The sequence below is a fragment of the Sceloporus occidentalis genome, unplaced genomic scaffold (assembly GCF_023333645.1).
Source record: "Sceloporus occidentalis isolate IW3139 unplaced genomic scaffold, rSceOcc1.0.p SCAF_235, whole genome shotgun sequence".
Classification (NCBI taxonomy): domain Eukaryota; kingdom Metazoa; phylum Chordata; class Lepidosauria; order Squamata; family Phrynosomatidae; genus Sceloporus; species Sceloporus occidentalis.
Window position 1 is genome coordinate 718,019 of NW_028317215.1, and position 24,482 is coordinate 742,500.

A 24,482-nucleotide genomic window follows, 5' to 3' on the forward strand; every position below is an offset into this window, starting at 1 on the left:
GAAGATTTTTCAGACTTGAAACATAATGTCACTTTTATTGCACTATTTCGTTTCCTGATTTTAATCACAGAAATTCCAAGACCGAAAAGAGTCCGGATTTTTGATGAGCGATTATTTTCAAGTATACTTGTGAGTGCAATCAATATCACACTTTTAAATATTTTTTGTTGAGACATATTACACTATATTTGTTTAATTTTTTTCCCACATATCTATGCGCCCCGGTTTTTCTACATACTGTTTGAAACATAATGTTTACAGAAAGTTTCATAAGAGAATTCAGACTCGACGTCTACAGGAAACACCTGTCTGAAATAAATATATATATTTTTGAATTTAGTCATCCCTTGTTGGTAAATTTTTTGTTAAAGTTTTTGCTCTGAAATTATTTTTTTTTGTGTGGGGGTTGATTTTTAATTAGCCCCCCTCTAGCCAAAAGTTTAACTCCTGGTATCAGAAAAGAGCTCTATCGTTCTTAAAGATCAGAGTGTTCCGAGCTTCTTTTTCTTCTGTTTTTTGGACAATTTTGCACCGAATTCACATCATTATTATTATTCTTTTTTTTTTTCTTAAAGTCTCCAATTACAGCCTTCAAAGTCCGGCCGCGATGCCTGCGTTTGGGGCCTCACCACAGATCTGTGAAAATATTTCTTCTGTGATCGCAGACAGAAATAGAATAACTGGGAGTCTTCTGGACGGCTGCCGAACTCAAACTATGCAGCGTTTGACTGGCGAGAGGACGCTGTCTCCAGAAACAAATGTTGCGCCTCCGTTGAACACTCAAGTCATTCGGGAGAAGCGAGGAGTCGCGCTCGCAGCCCTCATTCTGTTGAGGAAAAAAGGATTCCGACGAACAGAACCTCTCCACGGATCTTCGCTTATATTAGGTGAGTACAAAAAAGTAACATAAACTTGTAGTGAACTTTTCTTTTTTTTTTTACTGGCTGATCCAGTAAATCTGAATATAAAATATTTATGTTTTTTTTTCCTTCGTACTTAAGTATTAATATAAAACCCCCTCTGTTACTTCCTGTTGCGCTGTATACGGGAGTCGCCATCTTGCTCCCCCCTGTCACAGGGTATAAATCGCCCCGTTGCCGAGATATCTGTGATAATAGCGTTACGGAGGGACCTGCGCGGCTGGAAACAATCTCTAGCGCTAGAGGCTCATGTGCCGTCCGCTAAAACAACGCGGGGAGAGAACAGGAAGCGGCTTTCAACTTCCTGCTCGGGCTGATGCAGGAAGAGAACAGGAAGCGGCTTACAACTTCAGGCTCGGGCTGAGGGGAGGGAGAGAACAGGAAGCGGCTTACAACTTCCTGCTTTGGCTAACGGGAGGATTCTGACGCAGTCCACACTGAGGGGTCATGGGAAACAGTGGGGAATCTGCATAAAATACTGAAAAGCCTAAATCTTAATGACATAAAAATGAAATATTAAATACAAATAATAATAGTGTGTGCTGTAGGAGATTTTTAGGGCTCGTATGTGGCTGCACGGGTAAAAATGACATCATTTAATTCATGTAAGTAATGCATCATACATCATTGATTTTGAATGACCCAGGCACATAGGATAACCCCCAGATAGTTATAATAAACACACAATATTATTTGTAACTTTTCAGGAAAATTGGAATCTTCCATAACTTCCCGAGACGCTGATTCACAATTATACATCTGCCGTCATAACACGGATTCCGAATTCCAGGGTCGCATTCCAAGCCGTCCTGCCTGCCAACTCTCCGCTGGCTTCACCGCCCATCGGTGGGCGAGAAATTTACAAGGACAATGTTTCTTTGTGGAAGCCTATTAAAGGGCTCCAAGCATTGTCCATGCGCAGACAGTGCTGTTTTGTTTAATTTTGGGGGGGGGAGAACCTGAAATCTCTAGCTCTGGTGGGTGTTTAGGGCAGTGCGATGTACAACATTCAGATCCCATGTCTTGTTACATATATAATAGAGAAGGTGGTAGATAAGTGGAACAGCCTCCCAGCTGAGGTGGTAGAGGGTAATACAGTGAGGGGATTTAAACATGCATGGGATAGACATACGGCTCCTGAATCTAAGACGAGATAAGAGTGATTAAAGTTTGAGTCTTTATAGACTAGACGGGCCGGATGGGGCCGATCTGCCGTCAGGTTCTAGGTTTCTGTGTTGAGCTGGACAATGCAAATTAAATAAAATACACAAATACACACTTTTTTTTTTTTTTTAGGATTTCTAAGTAATTTTGACATCGGCTTTAAGAGAAGTTTTAGATACAATGTATTTCTATCCCTTAAAGGGTTAAGACGGGCCACTATCGCGCCTCCCTCTGTTTTCCTATCTCATTTCCCATAACATTGTGTTCTCTTCGGTTACGATTTCGGCACCAAAAACCCTTTTAGGACGGTGACTGCGGGAAAGGCACTTAATGGCGGCTGAAATAATTGCTCCAGCCGAGACTTCTGAGGTCGGAATGCATTTCGCGGAAAAAAGTTTTGCTTACATAAAACCACAGAAACTTTTAGGAGAGTTTTAATATAACAGCGAAACCAGGCAGTGTGATACGTATATTTATTCCGTGTCTGTCCTACCGCTGCAGATATTATAGCCTCGCTGCAACACTTTGATGGGAATTTAGTTACATAGTAACTATGCCAACTATATAACTATCCATGTATGTGATATATTGTATCTGCGTAAACTCCCCAGTGGATCTGCGACCTTTAGTAACATGGGATTGGGATTCCAGAATGATAAATATTGAGATATTCATATTACGTGGGGTATATTGGGGTTTTTGCCCCAATCTCAGGGTGAAGAGGCAGATTCTCGGGGTCTCACAGTCTGGAGCCGACTCCTTCCTTTTCTCCCCTCCACTGGGATCATATATAAGACTCCCAGTTGGTGCTTTTGTCCCCAGTATGTTATAGTTGATATCCCAAGCCATGGTTTCCTTGACGACCAGTATAAGAGCCATTGGGGCAACACATATGATGAGTTGCTACATAGAAACTGCATGATGGGCCATTAAAGGGTTAATATTTGCAGAGCTCCAGGGGCAGCTCCCGGCTCTGGGTATATATTGTGCTCGGCTGTTTTTAGCCCTGGATGTTCATTTTAAGGCCTATTCCCCCAAATAACTGCCTACAACGTTTCCGATATAAAGCTCGATGCAGGGAACAGATGGCTTTTGGGTTGTTTAGTTAAAAAAAACCTTTCCAAACATATGTTTCTGGTTTCAGAGTCCTCTTGAGGGTCTGATTTCCAGCCGAGCAGGGCTTTCGTCTGCTTCTGCTGTGACTTCTCTCATTTTATCATTTATCACTTATTTTTTTTTACTATTTTGCCTTCCGTTTTAGCGCGTATGACATCACACTTCCTTTTATGCGATACTATGATCCGTCTGCCTGTTCCTATTGTACCTGGCGACTTGTCGCTCTAAGGAGAAGCCCCAGTAGTTCTGAATAGGCCGGTATCACCTTACACCAGGTAACGTGTAAATGTTTCATGTGCTAAGTAGCTGGCAAAGGCTCGGCCATCTGTGTCAGCACCAGCGGCCGCGTCTTCGGACTCCCACTAAATAGGAGGTCGAGTTTATTTTAAAGATGGCTCATCATATCCTTCCAACACGTCTCATCAACTAACTTGCTCTATCGTGGAATTTAACGTCATTTAGGAAAAAAGCTGAGAACCCCCCCCCCCCACTCTGGTGAGTGTATCATTTATTTTATCAAGATAGGAATGAGAATAGGCAACCTTGGGCTACTACAGCTCCCATGATCCATATATCTGCGGCTTGGCCACCAAGAAATAATATTATCCAATATCACGCTAAGTGGCAGCAAAAGGGTTAAATTTCTATTGACTTTTTACTATTTAATTGACATGCCAAGATGGATTTCATGTTTCTTTTGTATATTTTATGACATGATACAATTATGTAAACTTGCATTGAAAAAAATAATTAAACGTAAAAAAAAATCAAAAAAAAAAATCCAAGAGTTATCGGGTTAGGGCTCGCTACAGAAAAAATCCAATCCTTAAAAAAATATTAAGAGGTCTTAAATTCAAATCCAAATTCTATAAAAAATAATAAGTTGCTAAATTTTGCTAAAAATGTTTTTTTCCCCGTTGTCAGACTTCTTAGACACAATATAAATGGAAAATGGTTAAAGTGCTAATTATACACAATCACGATTGTTACTATATCTGTTGTGGAATTATGAAGCCCCCCTTACGCTCATTATTGGAAGCGGAGAACACTTTTGGTGGTAACTATCGCCTGCAAAGAGCTTTCCAGGGCAAATAACAACGTCAGCTCCGGGGATAACTATCTATCACATCATCAAGGTGACCCGATCCCCTCTAATGAGAGAGGAGGAAAAAACGCTTGGATTAATATTAAACACAAACCAACTGAATCCTACATTCACGAGCACTTCGTTAAAGAAGACGTCAATTATTATTGGACTGATCATAAAATAATTAATACATTCATTATTATAATTTATATTATATATTATATTTATTTATATTTATTAATTAATAAATGAAATAATTAGAAATTGTTGCACGCTATTAAAGGGACAGTATAGAGTATTAAAAAAAAAATAAGACCCCCTAAAAATATTTGTGTAGACAGTTTCTTCATCTGGCCAACAACTGAGACTATAAAAATGTATCATCTAATGTTACTAATTTATTTATTGAGGTGTTTGAATTATATGAGAATTGGTATAATGTTACATAGAAACCTAGAATATCCCTGCCATTCAGCTTCATCCGGCCCCCGTCTAGTCTGCCGTTTCTCCTGCTGTAAAGACTCAAACCTTAATCAGTCGTTGGTCTCGTCTTAGATTCAGGAGCCGTATGTCTATCCCATGCATGTTTAATCCCCTCACTGTATTACCCTCTACCACTTCTGCCGGGAGGCTGTTCCACTCTTCCACTCTACCACTCTCTCAACAAAGTGAAGCTTCCTTCCATTCCATCTAAACCTCCAACCCTTTAGTGTTAGATTCTGGCCTCTTGCTCTTACGTTTCAAAATTTAAGTTAAGGGTTTGATGGGACAGACGAGCTGCTCTTATAAGAATTCCAGTTGAATGCCCATCCTGGCCGTGCTCTTCACCTGTTCTTTATAGCAGATGCCCTGATGCTCCATCCTTTTGATGAAACTCTTGGTGTAGCCTCCGACGATTTGAATGAATGCCGGGCCGGGGCTCCCACCTGTTTCTGGAACATTCCACGATATCATATGAGATAAACTGTAACGACTTCTAGCAACGTAACTACATCTGTAGGACTATTCTCATTCATTCACTAAGATCCAGCTTCATATAAAATATTAGCTTTGGGCCCTTCTTACAAAAGAAAACACACATCAGTGGTGTAAAAGTCTGAATAATGCGCACAATGTAACACCTTTTGTTACATACATAACAATCACTGGGTTACAAAGTAACAATTGTGAATGCCCCGCCCTTAACCACACCCCTAACCACACCCTCAAAAATAAAAGTGCCCCCCTTTGCTCATTTAAAATATTAGGGAGAGACAGGAAGACATGACAAGATGCAGCTCAAAGCAAAGTTTATTTTAGGCAAAAAATATAAAATTTTGTGGTCATCCAAAAAAGAAAAAATCTATTGTGAATTAAATTAACATATATGTATATGTATATATATATAAATGAGAAGGGGTATCCAACCATTTATTTTTTATTTTTTTATGGTCGACCATTAGATTTAAATTTATCTGTATGTATTTTCATATTTCTAGGAAATTATTTCCTAATTTTTCTCTTTTATTCTTATCCGTTTTGGGATGACGGACGACCAAAAATGTTTGTTTATTTTATGATATCAGGACTCGGGCTCGGCATGGTGTTTTAATGATAATATGAATGTGTTACTAGCGGGTCCGTTGATAAAGACGGGTTTCGGTGGGACGTAATAGAACCAGGAAAACGAAAGAAAACGAGAAAACTGTGTTTTGTAACATCGGGAGATGCATCAATTAACGTCACAATAGCCACATCTTTTTATAGCGATGGAAATATAGATTAACAGAAATACTATTTTTCTAAAGGGGTCATATCCTCGCGCGGCTAAAGGTCAACAACCCGCTGAGTTATAAATAGGCGGTTTGCTGAAACTATTTTATGTCGAGGGAGCCCATGGAGATCCTCTCTGAGCGTCACCGGAACAATAAAAAAAAGGTAGTTTATTAATTTGTAGCTTCCCTCAGGAGATAATTATCTGTGTCTTTATGAAAACCTAAAGGAACACATAGCGAGTGCAAATAAATCATAAATTCATGAATCTAAAAGTGTTAGTTCTTGAAATTTTGAAATTTAAACCAGAAAATTAGAAAATTAAAAAAAAAAAATTTCAGCCTTTCCTATGCTTCCATTATTGGAAACAATATTACATGAAAATTATAGTTTGAAGAATGGAAATGAGTAAGTTCTGTTGCAAAAAACATCCGAAGTTCACCTATTTTTAAAATATAACCGAGATCTACTAAAAAAACAAACAAAAAAAAAGGCCAAAAACTGCTTTTGGATTTTCAAACAGTTTGTCTAGCACAGTGTATAGGTCAAAATAATTCTACCCCCCTAAGGAACCCGGCGATCTTTGATTCTTCTCAAGTTTCTATATAGAAAGAGAAGACAAACCCAACCTGGTCTCACCTTGGAATGTTGACGTTAAACATTGAGTGTTGACTCACGTTGACGTATCCGCTGTCATTTGTACTTGGCTGTCTGACTGCATTTGATATTTGTCCAGAAAGTGTTTTCCAAAGTGGATTAAACCACAAGAATCACCCAAGGAATATCGTTTTAGCAAATAGATGTCGCGTACGACGTTAGCTGCCAGACTTGTCTGTTTGTCGGCCGTTTATTAGTTTATTATTTATTATTTATTTATTTATTATTTATTTATTGTTGGATCCTCGGCATCGAGAAGCACAAACCAACACCTGTCCGGCGTTTTGGAGAGGGCTCTGCAACCAAAGGAGGCGAAAATGAAGAAATAATTATAAGAAAGAGGGAGAGAGGCTCGAAAAATAAGATGAAAAGGAAAGTGGGAGACGTCCTTACTGTTAAAACAGGATAAATAACATCACTGGTAGCTTCTATGAAGCATCGACGAGCCCAAAATTGGGTAGAAACCATTCGTTTCTTTCCTCTGACCAGGGCGGCCCAAGACAAAATGCCGCCTCTTCAAAAGTGCTGCCTGGAGCAGTTGCCCCACTCGGCTCCATTGTCGGGCCGGCCCTGCCTCTGACATCATTATCTGAAATCGATTTTTCTTTTTAAAACTAAATTTAGAGCAGTTGTCTCTCTCTCTCTCTTTCTATTGGCGGTCCATGCCCATTTTGCCAACATATTTTTAGAATGAATTCTGTATGAATTTGAATGAAAATGTCTAGAAAGCTACTTTAAACTTTTATAGAGTTTTATACTTTAAGAGCTAAATACATCATTAAACACACTAACGAAGAAATAACTTAATGAGGTCCTAAAATATCGTGTAGGTAGATAACTTTCTGCTAGTCGGTGGGGTTCCCAAGGATTGTCTTTTGTCCGTGGTTTGGAAATGTCCATGCACAATATGTGAAGGAATAAACAAAAGCTTATGGGGTTCTATTAATAAAATAATTTTTGGGTCTTATGCTTTAAGACGATGAATTATTATTGTTTCTGTTTCGATTTAGATGCCCATTCCTCCATTTCTTTTGTTACATAGGAATTGGATATTTTGGGCTATTGAAATGACATCAGCGGCTCTGCCCCCCCCCCTCCGCGGTTAGATCCGGATAGTATTTTTCGATGAGACGGGTGTAATACAGAACTTGTCTTTTTTACTTACCGTGAATTTGTCTTTTTGAGCAAAAAGAGCCATTAAAACCCCTCTGCTCCAACGAACCGATTACCCTTTTTAGATTTGTAACAGCGGCCGCCCATCAGCGATGTCAGACTGATTGGAATAAATTACAGAAAGTATAAATACTCTTGAAACATTTATCATTAAGCCTCACGTCTGCACTAAAGAAACGAAACGTAAAATCTCTGTTGTTTTCTGTCCGGGAAGAATTTGGTAAACTTGGGCGAAACCTCCGACGGGTTCTATTTATAAATAAGAGTATATATAACGGAAGTGGACAAACGCATGAGTAGCTTGACCTCCATACTGTCACTGCTAATTTATACATTTGATTTAAAATAGGTTTATATTTGTTGTAAATGCTGATGAAATGTTGCTTTTCATTTAGATTATGGCTGCTTATACCAAGGCATGGAGGTCATATCTTCCAAGTTTCCCTGTTTAGTTTGACCGGCCCCTTTTTCCTCCCATAGTGCAACTTTTTTTTGACTTTGCTAAGAGGGTGATAGACAAATGGAACGGCCTCCCGGCAGAAGTGGTAGAGAGTAATATAGTAAGGGTATTAAACATGCATGGGATAGACATACGGCTCCTGAATCTAAGACGAGACCAACGACTGATTAAGGTTTGCGTCTTTACAGCAGGAGAAATGGGAGACCAGATGAGGGCCGAATAGGGCCGATCTGCCGGCAGATTGTATGATTCTAGGGTCACCATCAGAGTAAATGTACCAATTTACCCCAATGTTTTTTGGTTTAGAATCAACCTATCAAAAAGTGTCAAAGCAAACGTCTCAATCATAAATAAGACAATTAGGGCCGTTTGACCCCCAGCATGTAGCTGGATTTGCTTTGACATGTCACAAAAGGCAACACGCGTGTTACTCTTACTTGTATCTAATTGAGTAATTTACAGTAAATGGTATCATTACTTCCCTGGGTAATAAAGGGCCATTTGCCAAATGGATTGGATTAAACTTTATTCTGAAAGTGTTAAAGTGCCTCACCTGGGTCATTTCCAACGCACCGTTAGGAGCATCCGCATGATGAGGCCAGGGACGGCTCTCTTCGGGTAAACGGACTTTGTGATACTTGTGATTTTATTTGATTTTCTGGATTTATAAAATAAATGTGGCCAGAAAATAGCGTCACGTGATCTCCAGCTTCAACAACAGTGTTTTAAAGAGCACAAAACAGCAAAAACACTCCAAATATCACAACACTAAATATTTATTTCGTAATTGAAATTCAGAATAAATCCTTCCAATCAGTGTTTAGAGCTTCTGGATCCAAGAAGAAATCTGATCGCCTTTTGGAGTAAGGAAGGGTTTTTTTCTCCTGGGGAGGGTTTTTTTCCATCTTTTTGGCTCAAATACAGGAAGGATCGGTAGAAGGGTTTAATTTGATGGACCCTAACCAAAATTTTACTATATTACTATGTTACTACATTACTATGTTACTATATTACTATGTTACTATATAACTATGTTACTATATTTCTATGTTAGTATATCACTATGTTACTATATTACTATGTTACTATATCACTATGTTACTATATCACTATGTTACTATATCACTATTTTACTATATCACTATGTTACTATATTACTATGTTACTATATCACTATGTTACTATATCACTATGTTACTATATCACTATTTTACTATATCACTATGTTACTATATTACTATGTTACTATATCACTTTGTTACTATATTACTATGTTACTATATCACTATGTTACTATATTACTTTGTTACTATATTACTATGTTACTATATGACTATGTTACTATATTACTTTGTTACTATATTACTATGTTACTATATCACTATGTTACTATATTACTTTGTTACTATGTCACTATGTTACTAATATTACAATGTTACCATGCAACTATATTACTAAATTGCTGTTACCTAATTACTATGTTACTATGTTACTAATGTTACTAAGTTATTATGTTACTATGTTACTATGTCACTTAATTAATACTATACTACTATGCTACTAATATTACTATGTTACTAATGTTATTATGTTACTAATGTTACTAAGTTACTATGTTACTATTTTACTATGTTACTAAATTAATGCTATATTACTATGCTACTAATATTACTATGTTACTAATATTACTATGTTACTTATATTGCTGTTACTAATGTTACTATGTTACTATTGTTACTATGTTACTATGTTACTATATTACTTTGTTACCATATTACTATGTTACTAATGTTACTAAGTTACTATGTTACTATGTTACTAAATTACTATGTTACCTAATTTATTTATTACTATGTCACTAGGTTACTAAAGTTACTAAATTACTATAATACCTACTTACTATATTACTATGTTACTAATGTTACTAAGTTACTATGTTACTATTTTACTAAATTACTATGTTACCTAATTGATTTATTACTATGTTACTAGGTTACTAGGTTACTAAAGTTACTAAATTACTATATTACTATGTTATATTATGTTACTATATTACTGTTACTAATGTTACTACTGTATGTTACACAATTACTAAGTTACTATGTTTCTAATATTGTTATTGTTATGTTACTAATGTTACTATGTAACTATGTTAAATTACTATGTTACTTAATTACTAGGTTAATGTGTTGAAGAGACTATTCCAATTCAGTTTGTGTTGATAATACTCACAAAAAGGTTAACAGAGAATGCAAAATATATAAAGATGGTTTTTTCTACCCTCAAGGTTTCTCTCCCAGAAAGGTCATCTTTTGACTTCTTTTATCTAAATACATTAAAACCTGACTATTCACTGATTACCCATTTTAACCCTTTAACGTTAGAATTATTGGTTCAGATGAGTGTTTAGTGAAAGATTGGACGTTATCACCAATTAGCCAATGACAGATATTTGGGGAGATACCGTTTGGTCGTATCGCATCACAATTTCAGATAATACGTTTTTTTTTCTGGGCTAAATAGAACCATATTTATATTCTAGATAATTATATTATTTGTGCCAATTTAACAAATGCATAATTAAGGCCCAAGAACAATGGAACGTCAGCGACCTTCCGTACTAGTAAATTCAAATTAGTTCCCAGATTAACCAGCTAATTATCCATACAGTTTGTTGCCAAATGTCAGTGACCTCAGTGCCGCGGAGTGCGCGCATATAAACCACCTTTTTCATTTTCATGAGTGGTAATTATATTATATTATAACAATTTTATCATTGTGGTAATTTAGAAAAAAACGAAAATAAAGAAATTCAGATGTTCCAAAGAACACTTTCATAGCGTGATATTAAAACGAAGGCTTGACCAACCTTGTACAAGATGTCAACCTGACGAAGAATGAATTAACAAAGGAGGAACGGGGGCTGACGTCTTTAAAACCGAAAGATAAAAGAGTAGATTCTCATAGGAAAAAGAAGAGATGCCAAAGCTTTTTTATTGAAGTTTAGAATTAAAAGTTGTTGGTCTTTGTGAGTTGATGTGAGTTGACCTGCTAATGGAAACCAACTATTTAACAAATATTTAGCAAATCAAATTTAAGAGTGATCGTATAAAGCAGTGTAAATTACTTAAAGATCTATAAATGTTACTCTACAAGCCTCAAACAAGAGAGAGGAACAAAAGACAAATGTAAGGATAGGAGACGTAATCACTGAACTCCAAGTGGACTTCTAGAGAATTTGGAAGGTCGGATTATGAAAACAAACAGACTTTGATCCGATACACGCTCATTCCGTGATGCCCCTTGGTCACATTGTACTTCGGTTTAATTTAACGAATCGATATTAGGCTAAAATAAAGAGATTCAGAACCAAGCTTCATTGAGTTCATAGAAGACAGAAACCCAGCTAGAGATATTTCAAGAACATTCTGTTCTAGAACGAAAGAGATGATTTGTAGTTTTTAGATTTATTTTGTGGTGTCTGGGAGAAAGACAAAAAAAAATTAATAGAATTTAATTAGCCGTGTTGTTGAATCGTTAACTTCATTTGGAAAGGTCACAGCTCAGATTTCAGCTTTAATAGTTGGAGGGAATCCATGGTGTGATTTCTGCTTATTGGAAGCTGTCCATACTTTTACTTTTTGGACCCATTATCCATTACAATGGTTCTATCCAACAAAGGTACTTTTTGCAATCATTAGGACTCATGTTTTCACTTACATGCTTCTGTCATCAACTCTTTACTTAGATAAGCTGGCTGAGGATCTGTCACCTTAGAAAAAACTTTGTCAATCAATATTGCGCAATATGTTAAAATGCTCTAAAATGGTGTAGCTCTTTTTTTTTTTTAAAGATATTTTTAAAATGTCATTTTAATTTTAGTGCTCCTGAGATTATTATGTTAAGGGCATTTTGGGCACTCACCCAACCTACTTCCCATTTCTCATTTTTCTGCTTTAGCTATAAAAAAAAGTTACAAGGACTTAAGTGATACAAACGGAGCAAACCATTTTGGGAACCTGATAAAAGTTTTATTTGAATAGCAAGAAGACCAAAATCAAGTCCCCAACGCTCGTTATGTTAGACTTAATTCACAATATGACATATACCCTGTATTGTATCCTGTGGTTCCTGGCAGGGCCCCTAAGCAGTGGCCTATATTCAGTTTTGGGTAACCGGCGAATCCAAAAGATTGAAATAGTGGAATTCTGCTTATTAAGGCATTGATACCAAATAAACTAATGATGATGACGTAGAGATTAATGGGATCACAGGTTTCGCTTGGAATATTCTTTTATCAAAATATAATTTGCCATAAATTAATATTAAAATATCTTCGCCATTATGAAACTCATTCTCTCCATTCTGAAAGTCTTGTTTGAGATGATCTATAAATAGCAATTTTCACTTATATTGTGCTACATATATTTTTCTCCCTTTCTGCTATTTTCTAATCCGTTACAATGTAACATACATCACTCCGTGACTGGGGTTAATAAGGGCAAATGGGGACAAGACCGTTATTTTCTCGGAGAACATTTGCACTTAAGAGGATTTGCATTCCGAGGCTGTTACTCGTTTTTGATCCTTCAATGGATATCGGACAAAATCATTTATCTGCCCTCCTTTATAACGTCGCCCCTATTAATTACTGTATTTTCTCCATACACCATCCATTAATTCCATGGTACAGAGAATCCATGTGGTTTGTGGCCAATATGGAGACGCGCTTTGTCCATACTTGGTGCTCCCACAGTATTGTTGATGGTATCTGGCATCTCCACAGTAGGGAACCAATTCCCCTCAGTTTTTGATCTAACCCCGTTAACCTCCTTTGGGGCAAAGCTTAAAGGTGAGAACACATTTCAAATAGAGCAGATGGAAACCAAACGAGATCCTTGACTTCTTCAGGATTTGTAATCGATGTCTCCTTTGACCCGCTAGTCTTTCTTCTCGATCTCACCAAACATGTAGCCACATCAAATGAGGATCAATGTAAAGTTATCTAAAAGCAAAGACACACAAATCTGAATTATTACTAATAAACAGAACAATTGCATTTAATTGGACAGAAATTCTGAATATACAAAGTGAATTTATGTATCGTTCCTGTAACATAACTAGTAGTTATTGCTCATTCTAGTCAACATTTGAAACTCCAGCTACATCCCTAAAATCCTTTTAGACACGCGGACTTAATAGAAATCAATTTATTCGATATTCAGCTCTTCTGTATTCTATCCAAGTAACTCAATAACTGAAAATGTGTGGCCTTTCATACTCGTCGTACCGAATCTCGTGTTATTTTCCAAAGGTCCTTGGTTTTTTTTGTATTTTTTTTTTATAAATCTGGTCCTTTGTTCTCATTATTCCCAATAAATAATTTACTTATTAATAAATTATTAAATAAACTAATTTTTTAATATTATATTATAATATATATTAAATACTGCTAAAAAGCCAATATGTTAAAATCATGACTTTTTGGTAAAAAAGTATCTTATCCCCCCATTGCCCAACAGTCTAACAACTTAAGTAGCAGTTAAGTATTTCTACATTCTACATGTTCTATATTTAGAATAAAGTTGCTTTAAATCAAGAAAAAAAATCAATATTTTTTTATTACTGCCATTTAATTTGTCTAGTCTTTTTCTGGCTAGTTTTTAGCATTTACCAAAATTTGAACTCTGCAGAAATAAATCAGATTTATCGTTTGATTATTGTGTTTGTTGGCTACAGACAGGCGAGTGAATCTGAATAACAAAGCAACTAATTTGTGTTATGGATTCTATAAATTAAGAGGTTAGAGAGATGAGTGAAAAGCTCTTAATTCGGTTTAATAACTTTAATAACTCTTTTTTTACTTTTTAGACAACTTTTTTGCTACCTAGATAAAAATTGGCTGTATTTGTTAAACTTCGAAAATAAGCTGCTCCAAAGGGAGTTACAAGCTTACTTTCTATTATTAGAATTAAAAATTTCCAGCATTCATTAAAAAATAAAATACTAGCATTTTTTTTTTTAACTTGTATTGGTTTTTGGATAAGTATAATCATCTTTTATTACATATTTTTCTTAATAACAGTCCCTTAGGATGAGATTTATGGCATAGTTGCGAATGAACGTCAGAAATACGTTTTGGGGTTTTTTTTGATGAAAAAAAATTCCAAATGCTAAATAGAAATATTGTGCTTCCAGATTAATAACAGAGGCAGCACGGACGGTAACTAATAACCTGTTCTAGCGGCTCGTTTCTTGTTTGTTCATAATTTCAGAATATCTGTAGGGCTCATTTTTTTTTCTCTCTAGATTACAATGTTTCCACAGAAAAATAATGTACTTACGAGACTCAGCTCAAATTTATAGAATTATAGAGCTATCTGTCTGCGAGGAGGTCACTGACGGGGGTCCACTTGGAAGACATCAGGGGGTTTTAGATCTCATGTATCCTTGTTCTTCAACAAATACATTTTCCAACCTATTTATCTTTTATTTCCAGAAAAATATTTTAGAAATTAAGTTAAAAAAAATGAAAGTGCATGTGTGTCTTTTGTAGTTTATCTTATAAAAAAACAGACCTCTTTGGTTCAAATTGTAAAATGTGGATAATCTTAAATTACTTTGTTTTACTATTTTAGGGTCTAAAGATATAACATGATAACCCCTGCTCTAATTCTTCATATTAAAATCATAAAAGTATAATTTTGCATTGATATACAGGTTACAGGTTAGTTTTTAAAAAGTTTACTATTATGGAGTCTTTTTTGACCTTTTTTCTGATAATCTTATTATTTGCTTTGTTTCAGCCAGCTCTGGATGATTTCTAGACCTTGGATAAAGTTCGAAATGGCTTTTCAAGATGGCGGTTTATTGAACGTCCATCCAGTCCAACGGTAGATATAAGTCTCTCCTTTCTTTAGCTACTTTTCAATGACCTTAATATCACAGTTAATAACGGATTTCTTCTTGGTTCCATGTGGTGCTGCATCCCAGAGCCAGAAAATGAACATGAAAATTATATTTTTTTGTAGTTTGGAAGAGGCTACCTTTAAGAATTGCTTTCTATGCTTGATTGGATGAAAATCCAACTTTAGAAGTGTAACCTTACCAAAAAGTATGTATATTATAGTCTTGGGAGAGAGTCCCCAATATCTTATACCAGAAGAGTTGAGAATCTATCCAAAATGTTAAATTCAGTTAAAGTGTTACCACGGAACATAAATAGTTACATATTCATCATTTCTGTGGAATAGCCTTCCTGGGGTGATAGGGGTTAAGGCAGTGAAGGAATTTACCCCAAAATGGGATGATATAAGGCTATTCTGAAGAGAAAACACAATGTAAGGTCCTGGATCTTACAGAAATTAGAAAAATGAGCCGATTCGGTGGACCAGTGGCTTGTAGCTGCGGTCATGTCCTGTTTCTAAGAAACCAAAACAGAATAAAATTTGGCTTAAACTTCACCGCCAACCAACCCTTGTAGTTTAAACATCATCCTACGCACACACCGTCTATTCTACTGCTCAATGAAACAAAAGAATACACAAGGTTCATAACCTCGACCAACAAGCGGTTCCCATTGTGTTCTTTCTGCAAGACTTCACGCAGGTGGGAAATTGTATGGAGACAACAAACAAAATTTTAGAGAGTGAACAATAGGATCTGAAAATAATCCAGGTTTTTTAATAACCAGTTGTTGGATGATAACTATTTATTCCCCGTCAGGCTTTAAAGACATGTAACAGTCTGTCGGCTGTGGAACTCAACGAGGTCCAGCTTTGTGAGATGACCAGCCTTCCAAAGAGCTTTTACAAGACTCCAAATATTCTGTTGTCATCGACGTAGCAACACAACACCATCCCCGTGGACACGCAGGCTCGTTTATTATGTAAAATGATAAATTAGACATATCATTTAGGTGGGGTCCTTGAACCAAATGAGACGCCATTAAATGAATCACATTCTCAGAATCCCTCCACGCGCTGCTTAAAAGGTTCTTATGGAATGGATACCTCGTCTGAGATGATTTTACCATGTAGAATAACAGTTGATAGGGTTTGAGGGTTTTCTATGTATTTTTGTTGGTTTCATCAACAATATATTAGTTTACATTGTTTCATCTCATTAAATCCCTATTGAATTTATCGGTGTTTAATTTTTTTTTATTAATTAAATATTAAATATCATTATATTAATGAACCATATTTACCCTTTTGTTTCTAAATAATTCAGTTTTGATTTGTAAATCATAATATTTATTTTATATTTTATAAAATAAATATCAAAGGAATCACTTAAAAAAGTACTGCAATAAAAATCAATAAAAGAAACTACCCCTTCGGCAGCCTTCTCCACCAATGGCATTAAAGAATGAGCTCTTTGGAATCTTGAGGTTTTCTTCCCTGGAACACTTCCAGCATAATTCTTCCAGCAACATCTTACTAAACGACCATTTAAAAAAAAGTGGATGGATTCTGTGGATGATTATTGATCTTTCTAGGATTCTCTTTCAATTAGGTTCAAGCTACAGGTCTGTTTGTCGTTATCCACATTTTCTTCTGACTCACTTACCTAATCAAATCCAACTAGAAGCTGCCGTGTTTTTAATGATTTTGTAATTCCAAGAAAATAATTACATTTGTGGGTTTTCCCCGAAATGGACTTTCTACAATTGGTTAATTTAAGGAAGCCATGTTTATATATTCATTAGTTTTAAAAAAAATAAATACTTACAGAATTAGTTATGCAGTACTATGTGTCGATAACATAAAGAGGGTATTAATTAAACAAATGATATATGGGCAGCAGAGAAACCTCTGGTCTGGAGGTCTATGTTCTTTCTGAGGTTCTCCAAGACTTGTTCTTGGGTCTGCAGGTGAATGTGGGCTCTTTGTTGAGCGTATTGGCGACATCGCTCTGGGTGTGAGACGTTCTCATAGAACTTGAAGAAGATATCTATTTAACATTAAGAAATTGTCAACATTTGTAATTGAATCCTTCGTACCCCAGCAAAGATACAAGGAGGTGGACTCTAGCAGAACCTGCCAGAGATATAGAACTGGGCAAAATATTGAAAATCGCACCTGCAAGATTTACTGCAAACACCTTTCTTCTACTTGTTCTCTAACCCAAGCAGAAGCTCACCTGATGCCCCTTTTTCCTCCCCTGTCCCCCTCTCTCCTTTTAAAGGGATGGAAGGCCACGCAACCCAGGTTCACTAAAAATGGCTCCACAGCTGGGAAGCCATCACCCGAAATAACCTACCACTTCTTCCCCTAAATCCCAACTCCCGCCATAGACGCCTAACCCTACTGTGCAGTCCAGTCAAGGCCCGCTATAGCCCATTCTGGCCCCCTTTGTGGGCTTCAATATTCTAACTATACAACTTTTGAGAAATCCAAAAAAGTTCTTGGCCACTTCGAAAGCTTTCCTGAAAGTATAAATCAGAAAGCAATCCCTTATGCTTTCTGCGCAATTCATTACGGGTGTAATTCTATTGGAAGCTCTGCGTCTTATGCCATAATTCAACAATAAATCAATCACAGCCGGACGGCACTGGGGAGAAAAAAAAAATCAAAGCGTTTTTCAGAAGCATTAATCACATAAGTTAAACTTTCGATCACTATTTATCAATTTTATGTATGAAAAGGTCCCTTACCTCAATTCTTTGGAAGTGCAGAATAATGTAAAGGAAGATTTTAGATAATTTATAAACATTATTATTATTATTATTATTACTATTGTTATTATTATATATTTTTATTATTATTATTACTACATTATTATTATCATTATTATTGTTGTTATTATATTTCTATTATTAATATATTTGTATTATTAATAGATTTTTTTTATTAATATTATTATTATTATTATTATTATTATTGTCAGTTGTGTATGGTATATAATGTGTGTACTTGTTCTGTGTAAGGTAGACATTAACTGTAATTTAGCTAAATATATTTTATTATACTATGAGATTTATTATACCTTAAAAATGTGTTTTTTGTTCTTAAAGTTCTTCATTTTGTTCTTTATATTTCCCAAAAGCTCATGTAACTTTACATCCTTTTCTATGTTGGCCCAATACAAAGTATCAATTTCAACTAAAGACTCCATTTTCTTTTGGAATAATACTACTATTTTCAAGTTTTTGTTCCAATTAAAAATAAACATTTTTGAATATTTCAATCCTTTTGCTTTTCTCCTAGATTATCACTTATTGATCTGTTTGCTGTGTTTCTAGCATGAACTTCATCCAGGTGGATTCGGTACAGCGCTGGATGGACGACTTAACGTTAATGACGGAATGCGAATGCATGTGTATTCTTCAGTCTAAGCCAATCAGCACCGAGGATGATTCTCAGAGTGAACTCATGTTTACCTCTCAAGACAGCACGCAAAGTAGTTTGGAAATGTTACTAAAGAGAGCTTGGATTATAAGCACAGAACTCACCAAAATTGTCCAAAAACTGGAGAAAAATAAATGGAAACGCGTTCACGTCATGACCGCGAGAATGAATTGCCACGTCCGCTCAATGATTAAAGAGTACAACACGTTTACCAAAACTTCAACGGATGACATGGATCGGGTATGATTTTCCTTGATAAATATCGCCCTGTGATTTTACTTCAAGGTTTCTTTAAGAAGCATTTCTGCTGTTATGGCAACAACATTTTTCAGCTAATGAGTAGCCTCTACAAGAATCACGTGGCTTAAGGCTAGCATTAAAACTGGCCAACAAAATTAAAAACGGAGCAGAATTTATCATGATTTAAAAGTATTTCTGGGGAGGATTTTGGGGTCTTAAATGCAAGAGCTGCTTTAAAAAATCACTAGAACACAGTTTGTGAGAAGCCTTTTCTGCTGTTATGGCAACAGACCTTTTCAACTAATCAGTGCCTTCTCCAGGTTTATTATAACTTACGGCTAGCCTCATAGAATGCCTCATGGAAATGGCCTCATAGAAATAAAATTGGTGTCAATGTTTTGCATGGTTTGAGAATGATTTGGGGGTAGAATTTGTGATATCGGTGGTAAGGAGGACAATTTTTTCTCTCTGATACATAAACAGTTAATGCTAGCGAGACATTATTGTGATGGGCAAATTACTTTATGTGATTTACCTTTTTTTTTTTTCTCTCAAACGCACGCAAAACAGAAGCTGAAATCTCTACTTGTAATTTGAAAGGTCAAATCCATCATATTCCGACGGGTAAACTCATCCACGTACTTTCTCTGCTCACACACACTTATCCCTATAATTGTTGCTTGGGATAGGCGTAAATGATGGGAAAAAATAATGTGTGTTATCAGGTTTGAAAACAGAATAATAACTCTTAATTAAGTAGTTTTACAGAAAAGTGCAGTTACACAAGTGGCGGATTGAAATTATTATTATTACTATTATTTTTATTATTTATTTATTTTTACCGGATCTGGCCAATTGACGTCCCGATGTCTAATGCGCGCTTGTATTCGATTTACTTAGATTGGAGTATTTATAGATGTTCGGGTCAGCTTGTCGTATTTCTGGTCTCAGGTGATCCTAGTATAATATTACGGAATTTGGAAATTATATTGTTTTATACGCTGACCCGCTGAAAAACATTACCTTTGTTCCCCTGCAGTATGAAACTATTTTAATGGACAAATGCTCGGAGCTCACGGATATAACCGAAAGGTAATATGAAGTTATACGTGAAATTAGAAAACGTGAACGCATTTACAATGAGAATTTTGGTAACACTTTGAATTTTTAAGACCAAGTAGCAGAATTTATTCCATCCCTTATATATTTAAGCAGAACTTTCAACGTTCATTCATTGCTGTTGGTTAACCAAAGAGTTGTTTTTGTTTTAATCAGAAATTGAACTTTATGTACTTTGCTCATAGCCCATCTGAGTGTCACCCACGCGTTATTTTGCTACACAGGCATTTAAATCAGAGAAGATGCAATATATAGTTTAAAGAGCGGCCATTTTTAAGTTACTAGGAACTTTGACGCGTTTCGCACCTCTAGTACTTGGCTGCGGCAAAGCGTGGATCTCAGGGGCATAACTAGAAACTACAGGGCCCTGGTACGAAAATTGCCCCGGGGCCCCCAACTTGAACAACTGGTCTGTGTCATCATTGCTCCCAAACAACTTGTCTATGCCTTCTTTGCCGCTTGCCCCCCTTCCAACATACACTCTGACACATGTAATTAAACACACTTACACAAATTACACACACTTACTTATACTCACTAGCACACACATACACATTCATTCTAAGACACACTCCATCTCACCCGACTTACACATCCATGCTCACACACATTCATGCTCACACACACACAATTACACATCCATGCTCACATACATAAAAAAATACAAACACAAATACATACATGCCACCTACCGCTCACCTCCATTATGCAAATAAGTTCGTCTATAAAGTTTCACACCCATCTTTATGGCTTGAAGAAGCTCCCGCAGCAGGATCGAAACGTTGCCACTCGTGGCGGGATAAACATCACTTTGTAACTGAGCGCACAGAGATATTGTTTTTATTTGTGAATTTATATTTTATTATTGCCAAAAGTTTTATAAACCGTGCAAAATCATCTCCCTTTTTTGACTAAGCAGCGTAAAGCGGTTTCATGTGTATTTCCGCCGCGTTATAATAATACGTGAATACGAAATCCCCGAACCCACACGCTCACTGATGGATGCCATTGTCTCACGATGTCAGGGTTGAGTGTTAGATAATTGCTCACATAATTCTTCGCGCTGAAACACTATGTAGAGCTAAAAATATAACCGAGGGCACCCATGTCCATCTTACCTGAGATCATTCTATTAAGCGACTGCTCATGTATACGGTAGCCCCATGTGGCAAGTCCTCAGGAGTAGATAATTAGACAATGCTAATTTATTCCATGTATTTATTTGCAGATGTACGCAGACAGGTGAAGAGGAAACCCTCTTGTCCATGAAAATGAGCATCAACGAAACCCTGACTTCTGTCGGAGAGTATTTTAGTCACTTAATAAATCTTGCTCTTAAACAGGAGGTAAAGGTAAGATGATTTGAAAAAAAAGAAATAATATATAAATCAGTACTGGGTGGAAAACATATTTTTAGCAGAAAATATTATATTTTTAAATATTAAAAAAATGTAAAATATTTTTTATAAAAAAAATTGAATAATGTATAAATCAATACTGAGTTGAAAAATATTTATTTTTTAGCAGAAAGTATATTTTTTATAAAAAAATAAAAATAAATAAATTTGATACTCTCTGTCCAGGAAATGAATGGGTTAATATACATTACATGGCAGAAGCTGATATTTTGTTTATTATTTCGTACCCTTAAATAAAGTAACTTGTATAGTGTATGGATATAAATGTATTATAAAAATAATTCTATTTGTTCCTGGAGTTATATTAAAACCCATGAAGGAAAATGAATGATATCATTTCTGGATTTCAGGCCCACGTACAGGAATGAGTTAAAAAATATTTGAAAAACATATTTTCCTCCAGTGTACTGTAATTCGCCATCAATTATTTTGCTCTATGATGTAATGGGTTCTCGTGGTGCCACATGTCTGTCTAAGGTCGTACTTACTGACACAGGGCTGAAAAAAGGAAACAAAATTAATTTTGGTGTCATTACGCAGCTCTGTGGATTTTTTTTTCAATTTTAAATATTATATTGTGCAAGAACAATTTAAAATTATATATATATATATATATATATATATATATATATATATATATATATACACTGCTCAAAATAATAAAGGGAACACTAAGATTACACATCCTAGATCTGAATGAATGAACTAATCGTATGACATAATTGCGTCTTTACATAGTTGAATGAACTGACAACAAACTCACACAACAATCCTCAATGGAAATCAAATTTATCAACCCATGGAGGTCTGGATATGGAGTCGCACTCAAAATCAAAATGGAAAACCACACTACAGGCTGCTCCAGCGTTGATGTAATGCCCTTAAAACAAGTCACAATGAGGCTCAGTAGTGTGTGTGGCCTCCACGTGCCGTATGACCTCCCTACAATGCCTGGGCATGCTCCTGATGAGGTTGCGGATGGTCTCCTGAGGGATGTCCTTCCAGACCTGGACTAAAGCATCCGCCAACTCCTGGACAGTCTGTGGTGCAACGTGGCGTTGGTGGATGGAGCGAGACATGATGTCCCAGATGTGCTCAGTCGCATTCAGGTCTGGGGAACGGGCGGGCCGGTCCATCGCATCAATGCCTTCCTCCTGCAGGAACTGCTGACACTCCAGCCACATGAGGTCTAGCATTGTCTTGCATTAGGAGGAACCCAGGGCCAACCGCACCAGCATACGGTCTCACAAGGGGTCTGAGGATCTCATCTCGGTACCTAATGGCAGTCAGGCTACCTCTGGCAAGCACATGGAGGGCTGTGAGGCCCCCCACACCATTACTGACCCACCGCCAAACCGGTCATGCTGGCGGATGTTGCAGGCAGCAGAACGTTCTCTACGGTGTCCCCAGACTCTGTCACGTCTGTCACACGTGCTCAGTGTGAACCTGCTTTCATCTGTGAAGAGCACAGGGCGCCAGTGGCGAATATGCCAATCCTGGTGTTCTCTGGCAAATGCCAAACGTCCTACATGGTGTTGGGCTGTAAGCACAACCCCCACCTGTGGCCGTCGGGCCCTCATAGCACCCTCATGGAGTCTGTTTCTGACCGTCTGAGTGGACACATGCACATTTGTGGCCTGCTGGAGGTCATTTTGCAGTGCTCTGGCAGTGCTCCTCCCGCTGCTCCTTGCACAAAGGCGGAGGTAGCGGTCCTGCTGCTGGGTTGTTGCCCTCCTACGGCCCCCTCCACGTCTCCTGATGTACCGGCCTGTCTCCTGGTAGCGCCTCCATGCTCTGGACACTACGCTGACAGACACACCTTCTTGCCACAGCTCGCATTGATGAGCCATCCTGGATGAGCTGCACTACCTGAGCCACTTGTGTGGGTTGTAGACTCCGTCTCATGCGACCACGAGAGTGAAAGCACCGCCAGCGTTCAAAAGAGACCACAACATCAGCCAGGAAGCATAGGAACTGAGACGTGGTCTGTGGTCACCACCTGCAGAACCTCTCCTTTATTGGGGGGGTCTTGCTAATTGCCTATAATTTCCACCTGTTGTCTGTTCCGTTTGCACAGCAGCATGTGAAATTGATTGTCCATCAGTGTTGCTTCCTGAGAGGACAGTGTGATTTCACCGAAGTGTCATTGACTTTGAGTTACATTGTGTTGTTTAAGTGTTCCCTTTATTATTTTGAGCAGTGTATATATAAATATATATAATTTCATACATTATTTACCAAAAAAAAAACCTTTTTCCACTTCATGTTGTCTACGTTGTATTCTCCGTGGGAACGGCTGAGGCCTTGTACAATGTTTAGCACTCGTTCTTGTTACCTTGTATTAAGTCTCTTTGGGAAGTAAAAGCTCTGAGAATAAGCAATAACCCAATACATAGTTAATGCGCTAGCCGCTTTCACCATTAAGATGAATTTATAATTAAAAAGCATTCCTTCCTGGCCATTTTAAAATCTCAAATCTAAAGTCATCATTTTAAGCTTTATTTTTCCCAATATTTTATGATTTGGTTCAATACAGACTACCTGACGTCAGTACGATGTTGAAACAATCCAAAGAGGTGCTAATGCTGTGATTTAGGGTTCAAAGGAACAATATTGTAGAATGAATAGCTTTTGGGTCATTATACTGCATTATTGGGATCGTTAGTTGGACCCACCACCTCGTCCACAGATGTCCATCCTTGGAGCACAACTTTCGCCTTGGATTCTGGAAATCTGGAATTTATTGGATAACCCGACCCATTCCTACAAACTGGAATCTTTCTCTACAAAATGTAGTTTTCACTCTTTTCCTAGAAATGAGATGTGTTTTGCTACAAGCAAAATATCGAGTATTAGAGAACAGCCTCTACTGTCACACAATCTACATGTAAATAAATCGGAATAATCTCTTTCTTAATTCTTTGTAAAGTTACCATTTTCTTCTGAAAACCCGTGGATACATTCATTGTTATTTCTCCCCCGCAGAACCTGATAGAACAGCTGGACACCTGCGACAATCTGTAC

At 36.8% G+C, this 24,482-nt stretch overlaps 1 protein-coding gene across 1 annotated transcript in view; it reads left to right on the top strand.

Annotated features, from left to right (window-relative positions):
• The first annotated feature begins 607 nt into the window (after window positions 1–607).
• The window catches only part of LOC149276532 (protein inscuteable homolog), a 51,746-nt gene continuing 27,871 nt past the window's right edge, over window positions 608–24,482 (top strand). Inside the window, exons 1-6 of the mRNA XM_089503556.1 lie at window positions 608–887; window positions 1,628–1,766; window positions 18,576–18,921; window positions 19,961–20,013; window positions 21,269–21,392; window positions 24,444–24,482. The exon at window positions 24,444–24,482 is cut by the window's right edge and continues 75 nt beyond it. Of these exons, the coding sequence (XP_089359682.1) occupies window positions 608–887; window positions 1,628–1,766; window positions 18,576–18,921; window positions 19,961–20,013; window positions 21,269–21,392; window positions 24,444–24,482 (981 nt within the window). The remainder of the gene's footprint in view (window positions 888–1,627; window positions 1,767–18,575; window positions 18,922–19,960; window positions 20,014–21,268; window positions 21,393–24,443) is intronic.